General features: G+C 33.8%; 1 protein-coding gene across 1 annotated transcript in view; it reads right to left on the minus strand.

The window, feature by feature from the left end:
• LOC129270423 (fibrillin-2-like) overlaps positions 1-19,245 on the minus strand; it is an 86,894-nt gene that overhangs the window by 4,506 nt on the left and 63,143 nt on the right. The window contains exons 76-91 of the mRNA XM_064106079.1: positions 17,213-17,326; positions 16,624-16,737; positions 15,820-15,933; positions 15,230-15,343; positions 14,232-14,345; positions 13,315-13,428; positions 13,084-13,197; positions 12,496-12,609; positions 11,565-11,678; positions 10,648-10,761; positions 10,416-10,529; positions 8,970-9,083; positions 7,896-8,009; positions 6,925-7,038; positions 3,081-3,842; positions 356-2,778 (exon numbers count right to left, since the gene is read on the minus strand). Coding sequence (XP_063962149.1) covers positions 3,814-3,842; positions 6,925-7,038; positions 7,896-8,009; positions 8,970-9,083; positions 10,416-10,529; positions 10,648-10,761; positions 11,565-11,678; positions 12,496-12,609; positions 13,084-13,197; positions 13,315-13,428; positions 14,232-14,345; positions 15,230-15,343; positions 15,820-15,933; positions 16,624-16,737; positions 17,213-17,326 — 1,625 coding nt within the window. The 3' untranslated portion in view covers positions 356-2,778; positions 3,081-3,813. The remainder of the gene's footprint in view (positions 1-355; positions 2,779-3,080; positions 3,843-6,924; positions 7,039-7,895; positions 8,010-8,969; positions 9,084-10,415; positions 10,530-10,647; positions 10,762-11,564; positions 11,679-12,495; positions 12,610-13,083; positions 13,198-13,314; positions 13,429-14,231; positions 14,346-15,229; positions 15,344-15,819; positions 15,934-16,623; positions 16,738-17,212; positions 17,327-19,245) is intronic.

Here is a 19,245-nt window from a genome sequence, read left to right on the forward strand (position 1 = left end):
CCGCACACAGTTGTCATACAATAAATGAATAAATAAATAAGTGAATGAATAAATAAATAAATTTATCAATAAATAAATAAATATAATTATAAAGATAACAATGTATAACTATGCAACCAGTGTCAGTGACTGTATTTCATGAATAAACATTATTATTTTATTCTATATAAAGATCCATGATATGTAATGTTTGCTTGAATTTTACTATTATTATATTATTTTTGTGAATTTGTTTGGACAGCAAGAATTGACAAGTGTATACATTTATCAGTTTTGACGGACATAAAAAAATTAAATGAAAAATTAAATGAATTACTGTTTGCTTGTGTCTGTTACATGTATTTTTTTTACTCACCTTGTACTAGCCTGGTTTGTCATTCATTAACCTCGTCTTCAAGACATCAGCTGGCTGTGTTAATACTGTGACACAGGTACCCTGGTGGAAAAAAAAATTAGGTAATACCAAAGGATGGGTCAGTTGAAAATGAATTACATTTCATGAAAATATCTATTTAAAAAAATGTCAATATTTCTAAAATTGCATATTTTTTTTCAATAGAAAATATATGTGAACTTCTCTAAGCCTCAATGAAATTGCCAGAATCACATGCTCATGAAATCAGGTGATCTGCACAGGCCTTGTCAGGTGACCTGTAACATACCAATGGGAACATCTCAGTTACATTGAGTGCACTTGTCTATCAAGTACAGAGAATTGCGTGTTTTCTTTTAAGAAACCTGGATAAGAGTACATTGTAAACAGATTCAGAGAAAGATGTGTATTGGACAGAGAATGTGTATGAAACACAATGCACGAGCCACTATATGCATACGATATAATTAAATGCGTTGCTTGAGCATTGTGGAAGAAATGTGACCTGAAGTTAGCAGCCCGCTGTATGTTCCACAACTCCAAAAAAAAAGCAAGCAAATGCTAACAACAGGTTAATACTATTTACAAAATCAGCATTACTGTACATTTACAATATACTCAGAAAGAACAAGATTTTCTTAACTATTGGTCCATTTTTAGTATTTCCCATTTCTCAGTTATTATTTCCACATATTTTCTTCACTAAACGTTCTGAACTCAACCCCACTTATTAAAATGACCTTACTGCCATCATGGTACTTGTGAATGGGTTACTAAGGTATTATTGAAATACCCATGTCTGCAGCAATAACTGTTTGTACTGATCACAAAGAGCCACCTAGCAAAAAGAAAAACAAATTGTTAAAAACAACAATTATAATAATAATAATAATAGGCATTTATATAGCGCCATCTATCTAGAAATATTCTATTCCGAGGCGCGTTGTTATTATTATCATTACCCCGGCTTTAGCTCGAGCTGCCTTTCAGCGCTCATGCATTCAAGGAATTAATCCTGCCGGGTACCCATTCACCTCACCTTGGTCGAGTGCAGCACAATGTGAATAAATTTCTTGCTGAAGGAAATTACGCCATGGCTGGGATTCGAACCCATGACCCTTTTTTAAGTCAGAAGACTTATCCACTGGGCCAAAACGCTCCACTAAAAAAACATTATCAATCGGAAGTTCTCCCTATTTACAAACAATATGCTACACCATTTAAGAAATAATTTTATTCTCGCAAGAAGGTTATGCTACACGATTTAAGAAATAATTATAGTCTCTCAAAAAGGGTTTATGTATAACATTGATCTAATAAACAGGTTGTTTATTTCTAACACTACATGAATGCAACTTACTCTCAAATGGTTACACCTTTAGGTCGGCTATCCATATGGTCTGCTCGACATTTGGTTTATAGTCACTTGCTTAAATCATTACAGTACTTTAAATAAAAAAGTCAAACCATCGAACCATTGCTTCCTATCAGAGAGAATAAGGGAGTGTTGTGATAAACTTCTAATAACTAATAAACTACTAATGGTTAAAAGTCGAGTTTTATTCCCCAAAGTAACTGGTTTGTTAAAACACCAAGAGATACATGTACCTGGATCCTGACGCATAACGGTTACTAATCCAACTTTGAAATTCGATGGTAACCATAAATACCTTGGCAACAACCAATCAAAATCAAAGATTCCATGAAAGATTCCACTGGATGGCATAATTAACTTTTTATATTTTATTTTTAGGGCGCAGGTATTTTCACCCAAATCATCCAAAATTACTGCTGATGTTCTTCGATGCTTTGTTTTCACCATTTCAAAATTTAATTCCAAACACCTCTGCAAACTCCAGTTTGCCATTTTACAAAGAACATCCTAAATTAATACATAAGCTCAACTTCACTCCTATCATCTATACCCTCTTCTTCCCTATCATTTACGTGTACTTTTACCATCATTTACGTCATATCAAAATCTAGCATCAAGTAAGGATCCTGTACTGATCCATCATCCATACACACACATACACACCCAAGCACACACAGAAAATCAACTGTCAATATCCAACATCAGCCAAGGACTAAAAAAACACACAATATCAATCGGAAGTTCTCCCTATTTACAAGCAAATCAGCATTCAAATCGCTGAACTATTTTTGTCCATCATAAATATATAACATTGAGCGTTCATTGTTTTATCAGATATTTCTGCTTGACCTCAACATCAAACTAAAGCTGTTATTATGCGTATACGTCACCAGAGTCGACCGTATCCATTGTCGACTTGAATTCGGTTACTCTTGGCGACAATTGGTCAATCTTGGGGTCCTTCGGTCATGTCGGTAACTTTTGGCTACATGGACACAAATAGGGGAATCACGTCCCACCTCGGTACCATCTGAAAATTGAAATAAAGCAATAACTTTTTTTACAATGTATTATAAAACAATCTTTATCTTCACTTGTAAATACCAATAGTTCAATTATATAAATCAAATTTCAAACTTCTCTGACTTTCTATCATTATTACAAACTATTAGGTTTGGCTCCCAACTGCAACTTCTCCAAATTTAAATAAATCCAGGAAATTGTATGTAGATTTTCCACAAACTATTACAATATATCTTACATCACATTATCTTTATCATGCAATATTTGTCTTTTTTGCTAAGTTGGGTGAAAAGTCATTTTTACACTTACCGGTAACGTCAGCAAACAGGCTCTAATATAGTATAAAAACTGTTTTCTGACTTCATGCAGGGAGGTAGTAATCTTTAGCAACTCAATCAGGAAAATGTAGCAGCTCTGGAGAAAAAAATCTCGATAAATGCTTAAAACAGTAAGTAAAATGTAGCAAATTCTCTTCTGGCTCCAAAAAGTGATGTGCTCACCAAAGTCTGGAAATGGTGGGACAAAAAGCAATTGGAACGCTTCTGAACACTTATACCCTTGCCAGAAAAATCCCAGGTATCTGGTTAAAATTATTGGATCCCCGTATAGGACAAAAGGGGAATGAAAGAGACACATTCAAGCAAGGAAACGCAAGATCACTGCCTTGGTTAAACTATTTCAATTACCTAAAGTCATCGATTGTAACCTAAATTAAAGTACTGCTCATTAGAGAATGAAATACAATTCCCGTCTCTTTGCTACCTTGGCTCGAGTACAGGGTTAAATTATTTGGCTAATAAAGGATAATAAACTGGGATAAAATGTATTTTCGATGTGACATTTTACTCCTTCTTTTGAGGAAATGCATATTACACTTTTCATTTATTCATTTACGATTAACTTACAATCTACCTAAAATTTACTTAAAATATCTGCTCCTACATTATCGCTACCACAGATATCCTACGAAGCACTTGTTGGGCCTGGCGGTTAGCTTTGCAGCTCGTAGTCTACTGAGTAGCTCGTTGAGTGTCACACTGTGTCAGGGCCCTGGGAACGACTTTGTTTTTACTGAAAAGCAAAAAAAAAGAGTTTTCACTACAAATTGGACTATTTGTTGGATAAATTGTTCTGAGAAATTTGAAAAGAAAGAACCTTGAACCTCGAAGAGTAACCCCTTTCAGCAGCTTCAAAGCTATCCCGAGATAGAAAGAAAGAAAGAAAAAGTTTCACTGAAAATGAAAGTCATTTTGGTTACATTTTCCCAATTTTACACATCTTCCAGGATACCTGGGGATGTTGCCTATGGAGAAAAAATACACGCAGCACCCCCATGATAATTCATTGTTGGTTGCTTCAGCATCTCCAGATGTCGTCTTATAGTTCACAGCTCCATCAAGTCCGTTTAGAAGTTTCCTCATCATTCGACTAAAGCAGGCAGGTGCGTTTACTTATCCAAACAACATTACTGTAAACGGGAAGAGACCATTATGTTGTGAGAAAGGCAGTCAGTGGTTTTGATTCAGGTGACATAGGTATTGATTTGTCAGTCCCCTTTGCTTAGATCTATTTTTCTGAAGTGTTTTGCATGGGCAACTTTAGTTAACCTATCCTGATCTGGGGCCTATTTCATAAAGAGTTGCTATCATAGCAAGTTGCTATGATAGCAACTCTGGTAGAATAGCAGCTTTTACTTGCTATGCTAGCAACTTGCTATGCTAGCAACTTTGCATTTCATAAAAGCACATTCGCTGGAAAGTCAGCTTGACTTTCCAGCGAATTATTTGAATAGTCATGTACGAGGCTGATTAGGGGGAAATCCCCTTTCTCTCCAGTTTTTTGTTTTCAATTCAAGTCATAAGTTTAGGTAGAAAGTGCTGGCGGATCCGGGGGGGGGGGGGGGCACAGCCGGCCTGTGGCCCCCCCCCCCACCTTTGAGAAGCAAAATTAGAAGAAACAAAATTGAAGGAGAATATATTTTTTTTTTGCTTGTAATTTTTTTTGGGAGCGAAATTGTTATTTAGCAGCTGCAAACAGGGTCTGCAGCATAAGACTAGCCATTGATACAGAGTGATGGCTCTTGGCATAGTCTATGGTGATGCCTGGCTTGCAATTCTAGAAGAGAGTAAGAAGAAAATACTAATTTTTCCTGGGATGGCATAGCATTATTCTCCATTGTGTAAGTTTTCAGAGAATTGATATATTTTAGCCCTATGCCATGGAAAAAATTATTTTGAAAAAATTGAAAAGGCATCATTATTGCCGGTCGATATTTCACCTTCAACAAAGTTTCTACCGTACAAGTTTAATCCCAGTCCCACACTTGACTATTTGTGTCGGTAATGCAAGGTTGTATCAACAACAAGGCAGGCACAGGCCACTGCTGGTGCACTGCTGTTAAAAATCACCCTGAAGCAAGTAAATTTGTAGGCTCTAATTATGCATGAAACATCGAAAATGACATTAAAAGATTGTTTTTGTTCAAAATGGAAATGATTTTTAAGTTATCGGTTTCAACGGTGAATATCCATTCAGTAAATGGATTCAACAATGCCATGGCCACAACTTTTTTTTTTTGAGAAAGTCAGAAACAGAAAAAAAAAAGCAATCATTTTTTTATCGCATACATTCGTAATTCCGAAGCTTCATTATTCCGAAGGTTCGTTGGTCCGAAAACGAAGTGAGGTTCGTAATTCCGAAGGTTCGTTAATCCGAAAACGAAATGAGGTTCGTTAGTCCGAAAACGAAATGATTAACGAACGTTATTTCGTTTTCGGACTAACAAACTTTATTTCGTTTTCGGATTGACGAACCTTCGGAACAACGAACCTTATTTCGTTCTTGGATTAACGAACCTTCGGAACATCAAACCTTATTTCGTTTTCGGATTGTCAAACCTTCGAAATAACGCCACAAATGTTCGGATTAACGAACCCTTTTACGTTTTCAGATTAACGAACGTCGAGGTATAGGCAATTTACGTGTTTCGGAATTACGGACCTTCGGAATAAAGAACCTTCGGAATTCCGAAGTGTAACCTTTTTTATGGCCTAGGGCTTTTTTAATTTAGGCCTTGAATTAAACACTTTCACATAATAGATCTACCTTCCTCTATTTTTTCCCACAAGAAAAAAAATCCTCTCCAACGTATGCCATTCTTCACAATGAAAAACCTTTTACAGTGTCAACTTGACGCTCCCCCATGACCAGCGTCAAATATTTAACCCTATTTGACGCTCCAGTAACCATACTTGACGCTCCAGTAAAAAGTTGACGCTCCCACTGGATCGTCAACTTTTTATGAAATGCGCTGCAGCGTCAAATATTAAATTTGACGCTGCAAGTGAAAATTTGACGCTGTTTTGGGACTTGACGCTGACGCTGTACCTTTATGAAATGGGCCCCTGGGGTATGGTCTCTGCGTAAAAAAAAGTGACTTTGTTGAGTTTCCTGAAATCGACAAAAAAAAACTATTAGTTCCATCGGGCGTTTTGACAAGAACAATTGGTGAGGCAATAGGGCTCTCTAACGGTTCAATAACTTCCATTGACAACATTGTCTTTACTTCCTCTCTGACGGTGTCCCTAACAGAATATGGAATGGGGTAAGGTTTACTCTTGAGATGCTTGAAGTCATTATCTTTCAGCAAGATGCTGTGTTCGCCTAATGCGGTGCATCCAGGTAGATCTGATAAGACATCTTGGTAGTGGTTGAGGAATTCATCGATTTGTTCTTTCTGTGGATAAGAAAGGTCCGAGTTAATTGTGACATCATCAAGTGACTCCTTATCTTGCAACGGAAATAGCTGTAAGAGAGATGTGTTTGTTAATTGTGGTGTTGTGTCATCTTCGGTGTCGTCATCCTAGCATTCGATGAGAGTACAAGCCCCCTGACTCTGATTATCTGAAAGAGAAGATGGGTCAATTCTATCATGATACTTTTTGAGAAGGTTGATATGGAACACCTTTGATTTACCATTTGTTCACATTTCTTTTTCAATGTGTATTCATCTTCTTGTACAAACATTCATTTGTTAATGGGCTAATTCATAATTGAGTTCAACTGCGTCCTAAATATATTCATGTTTTGAAAAGGATTTGCAGTGTTTTCTTTAATTCACTGTCTATATAATTATACCGAATTTATAACTTACTTGATTGACAATTAGATCCATTGAAGCCTAGGGGGCAGTCACATCGATATCCATTGATTTCATCTGCGCAAATGCTGCCATTTTGACAAGGGCTACTGCCGCATTCATTGATGTCTGAAAAGAGTTTGAACATATAAAAAGAAAAAAAAAAACCGCTTTGAACATGTTTAAAATATTGTAAAACCTGGCTTAAGATATTTATAGAAAAAAGGATGTTACAAAATAATAATTTTATTTTATAAGATTTTTTGTTAAGGTAACTAAAGTCTATAAAGTAGAATAAAGGAAAGAAAAGTCAAATAAAACCATTATTAATCACACGCGCAAAAACACAGCCTATATTAATAAATCAAACTTTACCAGTTTTGTCCTTGATCATGGTCAGGGACGTTATTTTAAAACTAAATCAGACCTAGGTTAGATGTGTGATGTCAAAAATCAACGTCACTTTTATGACATAAATGCATGATATCAGACATGGCAAAATTGTAACAATTTCAAAATTTGTTGCTGTCTGATATTTTAAATGATATGGTTGTTCTACTTTATATGTTTGTCATTTTGCCTCCGACGAAGATTCTGCTAGGATCGAAAGCTTAGGCCCCTTTTTGACTTTCTGATATTTTAAATGCCAGACTAGGACTTTGCACATATCACAGATGACAAAACTCATTAACTCTGCACTGCCGCCACCATCATCTTCAGAATCACCATGTGAAAGAATAACCACATATTCAACTTCAATTTTTTGATATCACAAAATGAAGATGGCTTATTCCATAACTTTCATTCAAGTAAGATATTTAAAACCATTTATACAAAGAAACTTTTTGTCATAATGTTTTCTTCAAGTATTTTTTAAACATGTTCGTACTTAATTAAGTATGCACTTTTAAATCAGGTTCGGAACTTTCTAAAAAACTGACGATAACTCTTTATGTATATGATATTCTTTAAAGTTTTCCTCTTACTTATTACGCATTGTGATCCGGTATATCCTGGTAAGCAATCACATGTGTATCCATTGATTAAATCCTGACAGGTAGCTCCGTTTTGACAGGGGGTACTTGCACACTCATTCATATCTATATTAAAAATATAGATTTGGATAAAAATATTTTAAAAATTATATTTTCTTTAACTGCAATTTCGTAGAATCTATCGTTGGAGTGATGCAATGATCTCTTCGTATTTTTTTTTATTACACAATGGTAATATGATGTTACATTTAAATTGTTCTTACTAATTTGATTGATTAAACCTTGCGTGTACTATGACATGAATAGAATATCTTATGCACAATTTTACCCCCCCCCAAAAAAAAAAAAAATGCCATATTTCATTTTTAGCGTTGGTATGCTTTTGGGAAATTGCAATATATTCACATTGCCAAAATTTGGTGACGGAATGGGATGATAATAGGGCAGGGACTAATAAATAATGGGAGAGCTGCAATCGATGCAAATCCATACTCTCTCTGCATCAGGAAACTCTTATGGGTTCCTTAAAAGTCTTCTTGACATAAGTCAGGAAAAATGTCACCTGATCTTGCAATAGTACAAAAAGATGCCGTACTCAAAATTGATCGAACAGGGGGTCGTTTCATGAAAGGACTTGTCGGACGTTTTATCCGACAAGTCCCATTTTATCCGGCAGTTACCATAGTAACAGTACCTCTCAGCCAATCAACATCAGAGAAAGATGTCAGATCTGACAACTTGTCGGATGAAAATGTTGATGAAACACTCCCCAAATGTGTATCATTGGTTGTTGCACTGGCATTTCAGCATGCTCGTATCATTGTTCATCTTTGCCTCGTTTATCATTTTCCAAGAATGTATGAAATCAAATACTTCCTAATGTCGTTAAATTCTAGTCATCTCTTTTGTTATCTTAAGAGTTCTTGAAAGTCAAACGTGCATATCACAGAAACAATGTGAATCTACCAAAGGCAGTGGTGTAAGACGGAATACAGATCTCACACCAAATACCTCAAAATTCGAAAACTAAAGCGAAAGGAAAAATATCCTGATGTCTATACTAACCTACTTCACAAGTTATTCCTGTAAATCCTGGTGCGCACGAGCAAGTGAATCCTCCAATCCCATCCGTACACGTAGCTCCATTAAAACAAGGGTCCTGAGCACATTCGTCTATATCTGAAAAATAAAAACATTATTAACTTATCAATGGCTTTCTTTGGTCTGCATAATTTTGTTCCTCTCTCTAACACATATTGTGGTAATCTTCCTCCTTTCAGCTGATAAGTACGTTTATTTGGTAATTATTGAAGAATTTATGAACTCCTCATATACAATTAAAGTAATTCATACTGGAAAAAATTGACATTACGTTCCAAGAAATCATAGCCAATTTCACAAATATAACATACAAATTCAACAACCTTGACAGTGAATTGGTAGCAGGAAATTTTGAGTTGTAACATGGAATTTAATCCAGGTTAAAATATTCAACCATTTTCACATTTTTTTTTTCTTTCATAGAAAGATTTTATTCAAAATCAAACACGAAATCAATTCAATTTACAGAAAAATCATGAAGCAAACATGTTTACAACAACTGTACATGCGTACTATTATCTATTGATAAAACAAAATTATGATGTTTTTGACTAAGAACCCTTTCAATTTCACAATAGCGTTTCAATACGTTCTTAAAAGAACTAAAACACAACCGATCTTCCTTACAACGTGTCGAAAAAATAAAATATTTAGCGTAAAGAATATAACGGTTTACAGTAGAGTATTGAGCGTCAGGGCAACCAAACAAAAATAAATTCTTATTCAAATACACGTCATTGTTAAAAAAAGAGGTTTGGAAGTTTTGAATGAATTGTTGAGTTACAGGGCAGTCCCAAAACAGATGTGAAATGCTTTCAACAGAGGAAGAACAAAATGTACATAAATTAGATTCAGACAAGCCAATATCGTAAAGATATTTGTTCACCCCCATTATCCGATTGAAAAGTTTATATTGAAAGTAGCAGAGTTTTGTTGAAAGACAGCATTTAAAGGGAATCATATACAATCTATTTCAATTATTAACCGGTTCATTTAAAATGGATGCCCATTTTGTTTGCGAAGTAGGGGACTTTAAGATTTTATCAACAGAAATTCTATGGATAAACTAGCATACCTTAAAAACATTATTTAAATTATACAACAAATCTTCTTGAGTTGTTCTACTCTCAACAAGATGTTAACGAAAATGTTTCCATTCATTGGGTATTGCAGAAATCAATGAATAATATTCAAGAAAATTACAATTAATTTTGTATTTTTGTAAAAAAGTTGTATGTGAGAGAAAATTGTTTTGTTCATCCATTTCTTATAAAATGTGTTTTCATCTAAAAAAAAATCATTCAAAACATAATGGGCTAGTCCATGATTCCAATTATCACGTTTTTGAAAGATTTTTTGGTGTTTTCTTTAATTCAATGTTTATCCGATTATGCCGAATTTAAGGCTTACCTGATTGACAATTAGATCCGTTGAAGCCATTGAGGCAGTCACATCGATATCCATTAATTTCATCTGTGCAAATGCCACCATTTTGACAAGGGTTACTGCCGCATTCATTGATGTCTGAAAGAGTGTGATCATAGAAAGGGGTATAAAAAATGAATATATTCACGTTTAGGAAAGGATTTTCGATGTTTCCTTATTTCACTATCAATCCGATTATACCGAATCTGTAACTTACTTGATAGACAATTAGATCCAGTAAAGCCACTGAGGCAGTCACATCGATATCCATTTATTTTATCTGTGCAAATGCCACCATTTTGACAAGGGTTAATGCCGCATTCATTGATGTCTGGAAAGAGTGGGAACATACATAAAAGAAGAAGAAGAGAAACAAGAACAATAACAACAAGAAAACGCTATAAATCATGTTATAATAAAATGTAAAACCTGGCTTCAGATATTCATACAAATGAGGATATTACAAAATAATAATTTTATTCAATTACAATCTATGTTAAGGTAAGTACATTTACAAAGTAGAATAATGGGAAGAAAAGTCAAACAAAACAATTATTAATCACTTACTCACAAACATAAAACAATATTGATGAATCGAACTGTACCAGTTTTTCCTAGATCGTGGTCATGGACGTGGTTTTAGAAATAAATCACACCTATGTTAGATGAGTGATTTAAAAATTCAACATCACTTTTATGACATAAATGCATGATATCAGACATTGCAAGACATAGAAAATAAATAGTTAAATAAAATATGGATGCAATCGTGATGTATTTGAAGGTCTAATGTGATTCGCGATTTGATTTATTTACTTTGATTGTTTTAGAATCAGGATGTCAAACTATTACACATTCTCAGTGAAACTTTTGATAGACTGGCTACATAATTGAATTCAAATTTCGATATCATAAAACGAAGTTGGCTTATTCCATAACTTTCATTCAAATAAGATATTTGAAACTATTTTTACGAAACACATTTTGTCATAATGTTTTCTTCACGTAGTTTTCACACTGTTTATACATGTTCGTACTTAATGAAGAATCCACTTTTAAATCAGGTTCGGAACTTTCTTAAGAACTGACGATATCTCTTTATGTTTATGATATCCTTCAAAGTTTTCCTCTTACTTATTACGCATTGTGATCCGGTATATCCTGCTAAGCAATCACAGGTGTATCCGCTGATTACATCCATGCAGGTAGCTCCGTTTTGACAGGGGGTACTTGCACACTCGTTTATATCTGAAGAAAACAAAATAGATTATAAATTTCGTATTACATAGTCTAGGATAAAAAATAATAATAATAATATTGTCTTTAATTGCAATTTCGTAGAATCTCTCGTTGGAGTGCTGCAATGTTTTCTTCGTATTTGTTCATTATATTATGGTAATGTGATATTACATTTAATTTATTCGTACTAATTTAGTTGATTAAACCTGGCGTGCACTATGACATGCATACAATTTACCCTCAAAACGTGTAATATTTCCTTCTTAGCGTTGGTTTGCTTTGCTTTTTGGAAAATTGCAATATGTTCACAGTGCCATAATTTGGTGACGGAAATAAACATTAAGACATCTAGGAAGAAAATAGAGCAGGGCCTAATAAATAATGGTAGAGCTGCAATCAACGCAAATCCATACTCCCCTTGTATCACGAAACTTTAATGGGTTCTTTAAAAGTCTTGTTGACATAATTCTGACAAAATGTCACCGTATCTTGCAATAGTACAAAAAGATGCCATACTCAAAATTGATCGACCAGAGGTGTATCATAGGTTGTTGCACTGGCATTTCAGCATGCTCGTATCATTGTTCATCTTTGCCTCGTTTATCATTTTCCAAGAATGTATGAAATCAAATACTTCCTAATGTCGTTAAATTCTAGTCATCTCTTTTGGCATCTTAAGAGTTCTTGAAAGTCAAACGTGCATATCACAGAAACAATGTGAATCTACCAAAGGCAGTGGTGTAAGACGGAATACAGATCTCACACCCAATACCTCAAAATTCGAAAACTAAAGCGAAAGGAAAAATATCCTGATGTCTATACTAACCTACTTCACAAGTTATTCCTGTAAATCCTGGTGCGCACGAGCAAGTGAATCCTCCAACCCCATCCGTACACGTAGCTCCATTAAAACAAGGGTCCTGAGCACATTCGTCTATATCTGAAAAATAAAAACATTACTTACTTATCAATGGCTTTCTTTGGTCTGCATAATTTTGTTCCTCTCTCTAGCACATATTGTGGTAATCTTCCTCCTTTCAGCTGATAAGTACGTTCATTTGGTAAGTATTGAAGAATTTATGAACTCCTCATATACAATTAAAGTAATTCATACTGGAAAAATTGACATTACGTTCCAAGAAATCATAGCCAATTCCACAAATATTACATACAAATTCAACAACCTTGACAGTGAATTGGTAACAGGAAATTTTGAGTTGTAACATGGAATTTAATCCAGGTTAAAATATTCAACCATTTTCACAATTCTTATAAAAAATGTGTTTTCATCTAAAAAAAAATCATTAAAAACATAATGGGCTAGTCCATGATTCCAATTATCACGTTTTTGAAAGATTTTTTGGTGTTTTCTTTAATTTAATGTTTATCCGAATATGCCGAATTTAAGGCTTACCTGATTGACAATTAGATCCGTTGAAGCCTTTGAGGCAGTCACATCGATATCCATTGATTTCATCTGTGCAAATGCCACCATTTTGACAAGGGTTACTGCCGCATTCATTGATGTCTGAAAGAGTGTGATCATAGAAAGGGGTATAAAAATGAATATATTCATGTTTAGGAAAGGATTTTCGATGTTTCCTTATTTCACTATCAATCCGATTATACCGAATCTGTAACTTACTTGATAGACAATTAGATCCGGTAAAGCCACTGAGGCAGTCACATCGATATCCATTTATTTTATCTGTGCAAATGCCACCATTTTGACAAGGGTTACTGCCGCATTCATTGATGTCTGGAAAGAGTGGGAACATACATAAAAGAAGAAGAAAAGAAACAACAATAACAACAAGAAAACGCTATAAATCATGTTATAATAAAATGTAAAACCTGGCTTCAGATATTCATACAAATGGGGATATTACAAAATAATACTTTTATTTAATTACAATCTATGATAAGGTAAATACATCTACAAAGTAGAATAAAGGGAAGAAAAGTCAAACAAAACAATTATTAATCACTCACTCACAAACATAAAACAATATTGTTGAATCGAACTGTGCCAGATTTTTCCTATAGATCATGGTAATGGACGTGGTTTTATAAATAAATCACACGTATGTTAGATGAGTGATTTAAAAATTCAACATTACTTTTATGACATAAATGCATGATATCAGACATTGCAAGACATAGAAAATAAATTGTTAAATAAAATATGGAGGCAATCGTTATGTATTTGAAGGTCTTACGTGATTCGCGATTTGATTTATTTACTTTGATTGTTTTAGAATCAGGATGTCAAAATATTACACATTCTCAGTGAAACTTTTGATAGACTGGCTACATGATTGAATTCAAATTTCGATATCATAAAACGAAGTCGGCTTATTCGATAACTTTCATTCAAATAAGATATTTGAAACTATTTTAACGAAACACATTTTGTCATAATGTTTTCTTCACGTAGTTTTTACATTGTTTATCCATGTTCGTACTTAATGAAGAATCCACTTTTGAATCAGGTTAGGAACTTTCTTAAAAACTGACGATATCTCCTTATGTATATAATATTCTTCAAAGTTTTCCTCTTACTTATTACGCATTGTGATCCTGTATATCCTGGTAAGCAATCACATGTGTATCCATTGATTTCATCCTGACAGGTAGCTCCGTTTTGACAGGGGGTACTTTCACACTCATTAATATCTAAAGAAAAAAAAGTAGATTAGACATTTCATTTTACATAGTCTAGGATAAAAATGTTTAAAAAATATTATTTTCTTTAATTGAATTTCGTAGAATCTCTCGTTGGAGTGCTGCAATGTTTTCTTCGTATTTGTTTATTACACAATGGTAATATGATATTACATTTAATTTATTCCTACTAATTTGGTTTATCAAACCTGACGTGTACTATGACATGCATACAATATCTTAAGCACAATTTTACCCTCAAAACGTGCAATATTTCCTTCTTAGCGTTGGTTTGCTTTTGGGAAAATTGCAATATATTCACAGTGCCAAAATTTGGTGACGGAAATAAGCTGTAAGACATATTTGGCAACCCATCTAAAAATGTATGTAGTCGTCAGCACAGCATGGTGTTGCAATTGTAGGAAGATAATAGAACAAGACCTAAAAAAATAATGGTAGAGCAGCAACCAAGGCAAATCCATACTCTCTCTGCATCAAGAAACTTTAAAGGGTTCCTTAAAGTCTTCTTGACATAAGTAAGACAAAATGTCACCTTATCTTGCAATAGTACAAAAAGATGCCGTACTCAAAATTGATCGACCAGAGGTGTATCATTGGTTGTTGCACTGGCATTTCAGCATGCTCGTATCATTGTTCATCTTTGCCTCGTTTATCATTTTCCAAGAATATATGAAATCAAATGCTTCCTAATGTCGTTAAATTGTAATCTTCTCTTTTGGCATCTTAAGCGTTCTTGAAAGACAAACGTGCATATCACAGAAACAATGTGAATCTACCAAAGGCAGTGGTGTAAGCCGGAATACAGATCTCACACCCAATACCTCAATATTCGAAAACTAAAGCGAAAGGAAAAATATCCTGATGTCTATACTAACCTACTGCACATGTTATTCCTGTAAATCCTGGTGCGCACGAGCAAGTGAATCCTCCAATCCCATCCGTACACGTAGCTCCATTAAAACAAGGATTCTGAGCACATTCGTCTATATCTGAAAAATAAAAACATTACTTACTTATCGATGGCTTTCTTTAGTCTGCATAATTTTGTTTCTCTCTCTAGCACATATAGTGGTTATCTTCCTCCTTTCAGCTGATAATTGCATTCATTTGGTAATTATTGAAGAATTTATGAACTCCTCATATACAATTAAAGTAATTCATACTGGAAAAAAATGACATTACGTTCCAAGAAATCATAGCCAATTTCACATATATAACATTCAAATTCAACAACCTTAGCAGTAAATTGGTAACAGGAAATTTTGAGTTGTAACATGGAATTTAATCCAGGTTAAAATATTGAACCATTTTCACATTTCTTATAAAACGTGTTTTCATCTAAAAAAAAACAATCATTCAAAACATAATGGGCTTGTCCATGATTCCAATTATCACGTTTTTGAAAGAATTTATGGCATTTTCTTTAATTCAATGTCTATCCAATTATACCAAAATAAAGGCTTACTTGATAGACAATTAGATCCGGTAAAGCCACTGAGGCAGTCACATCGATATCCATTGATTTCATCTGTGCAAATGCCACCATTTTGACAAGGGTTAATGCCGCATTCATTGATGTCTGGAAAGAGTGGGAACATATATAAAAGAAGAAGAAGAAGAACAACAACAACAATAACAACCAGAAAACGCTTTAAATCATGTTATAATATAATGTAAAACCTGGCTTCAGATATTCATACAAATGGGGATATTACAAAATAATAATTTTATTTAATTACAATCTATGCTAAGGTAAATACATCTACAAAGTAGAATAAAGGGAAGAAAAGTCAAACAAAACAATTATTATTTACTCACTCACAAACATAAAACAATATTGATGAATCGAACTGTGCCAATTTTTTTTCTTAGATTATGGTTATGGACGTGGTTTTAGAAATAAATCACACTTATGATAGATGAGTGATTTAAAAATTCAACATTACCTAGATGCCGTACTCAAATTTGATCGACCAGAGGTGTATCGTTGGTTGTTTCACTGGCATTTCAGCATGCTCGTACCATTGTTCATCTTTGCCTCGTTTATCATTTTCCAAGAATATATGAAATCAAATGCTTCCTAATGTCGTTAAATTCTAATCTTCTCTTTTGGCATCTTAAGCGTTCTTGAAAGCCAAACGTGCATATCACAGAAACAATGTGAATCTACCAAAGGCAGTGGTGTAAGACGGAATACAGATCTCACACCCAATACCTCAATATTCGAAAACTAAAGCGAAAGGAAAAATATCCTGATGTCTATACTAACCTACTGCACATGTTATTCCTGTAAATCCTGGTGCGCACGAGCAAGTGAATCCTCCAATCCCATCCGTACACGTAGCTCCATTAAAACAAGGATTCTGAGCACATTCGTCTATATCTGAAAAATAAAAACATTACTTACTTATCGATGGCTTTCTTTAGTCTGCATAATTTTGTTTCTCTCTCTAGCACATATAGTGGTTATCTTCCTCCTTTCAGCTGATAATTGCATTCATTTGGTAATTATTGAAGAATTTATGAACTCCTCATATACAATTAAAGTAATTCATACTGGAAAAAAATGACATTACGTTCCAAGAAATCATAGCCAATTTCACATATATAACATTCAAATTCAACAACCTTAGCAGTAAATTGGTAACAGGAAATTTTGAGTTGTAACATGGAATTTAATCCAGGTTAAAATATTGAACCATTTTGACATTTCTCATAAAACGTGTTTTCATCTAAAAAAAACAATCATTCAAAACATAATGGGCTTGTCCATGATTCCAATTATCACGTTTTTGAAAGAATTTATGGCATTTTCTTTAATTCAATGTCTATCCAATTATACCAAAATAAAGGCTTACTTGATAGACAATTAGATCCGGTAAAGCCACTGAGGCAGTCACATCGATATCCATTGATTTCATCTGTGCAAATGCCACCATTTTGACAAGGGTTAATGCCGCATTCATTGATGTCTGGAAAGAGTGGGAACATATATAAAAGAAGAAGAAGAACAACAACAACAACAATAACAACCAGAAAACGCTTTAAATCATGTTATAATATAATGTAAAACCTGGCTTCAGATATTCATACAAATGGGGATATTACAAAATAATAATTTTATTTAATTACAATCTATGCTAAGGTAAATACATCTACAAAGTAGAATAAAGGGAAGAAAAGTCAAACAAAACAATTATTATTCACTCACTCACAAACATAAAACAATATTGATGAATCGAACTGTGCCAGTTTTTTTCCTAGATCATGGTCATGGACGTGGTTTTAGAAATAAATCACACTTATGTTAGATGAGTGATTAAAAATTCAACATCACTTAGATGCCGTACTCAAATTTGATCGACCAGAGGTGTATCATTGGTTGTTGCACTGGCATTTCAGCATGCTCGTACCATTGTTCATCTTTGCCTCGTTTATCATTTTCCAAGAATATATGAAATCAAATGCTTCCTAATGTCAATTTTTCAATTCAAAATTTATTTCAATCAATCTATCATAAAAATACAGGTATATACAAATTAGGTAAAAACATGGGATTGGGAGCCCCTAGAAGTTTTCATTAAAAAAAACTTGTGAGTGGGGCACCACCATGGTACAATCAAATACAAATTAATATAATACATACATGTACATAAAGAGTGAACAACAAATAACATTGAAATACAATAAAAAAAAAAAAACAACAACAATGGGCTAACATAGGGGAAATAAACAAACAAGCAAACTAGAACTAATAATTATAAATAATAGTGACCTACAGTGTGCTATTGGCAGGAGTTTTTATACTGAGCAAAAAATTCAACTTTCAAGAGTATTTTAAACTTATTAATGGTTTTACTTTGTTTAATATCATTATTTAAATCATTCCACAGCTTAATTCCTCTACAACGTAGAGAATTTTGGGAAATTTTAGTTTTTGGAAGATATTGGTGAAGATCTGCTGAATGACGCGTAAAGTATGAATGGAAAGAGGCATTTGTGTTGAAGAGATTATCAAAAATATTTGGCAAGAGATTTGAATGGTAATTGTACATAAATATATAGGTATACATAAGAACCAAGTCAGAAATTTTCAATATTTTACAATCAAGAAATAACTTGTTTGTGTGACTATTGAAATGTGCATTACAAACTGTTCTGATTAACCTTTTTTGAATAAGAAATAATCTATGTAAATGTGTTTTGAATCCATTCCCCCATAGCATACAGCAATAAGTGAGATGGGGTAAAACCAAAGTATTATAAAGTGAAATTAATACATGTCTGGGTAAAATAAACTTAAGTTTGCGGAGGACACCAGTACTTTTTGATAAACGAGTGCATAATTCATCAATATGAGGTTTCCAGGATAGAAATTCATTGATCTTGATACCTAAAAAATTTATATTTGATACCTGGGAAATAATCTTGCCATCCATAATAACTGGAGGAATGTCATTACCAATTTTTTTAGTTTGTGTTTTAAATAGTACAAATTTAGTTTTTTCAAGGTTCAGTGAAAGTTTATTGCATTGAAGCCAGACAACGACTTTACGAAGTTCAATGTTTATGGTGTTAATGAGAGGAATAATATTTTTTTGAGAAAGAGTAATACTGGTATCATCAGCAAAGAGTATGAAATTAAGAATTGAGGAACAATTTACAAGGTCATTGATATACAAAAGGAAAAGCAAGGGGCCGAGGACAGACCCTTGCGGAACGCCGTGTGATACATGACTGAAAGTTGACTTGACACCGTTGACCACAACATACTGCATGCGATTTGATAAATAATTATCAAACCAATCAAGAGCGAGACCTCTTATCCCATAATGTTTCATTTTTTTAAGAAGTATGTCATGGTCAACGGTGTCAAATGCTTTCGAGAGAT

This window comes from Lytechinus pictus, chromosome 10, assembly GCF_037042905.1.
Source record: "Lytechinus pictus isolate F3 Inbred chromosome 10, Lp3.0, whole genome shotgun sequence".
Lineage (NCBI taxonomy): Eukaryota > Metazoa > Echinodermata > Echinoidea > Temnopleuroida > Toxopneustidae > Lytechinus > Lytechinus pictus.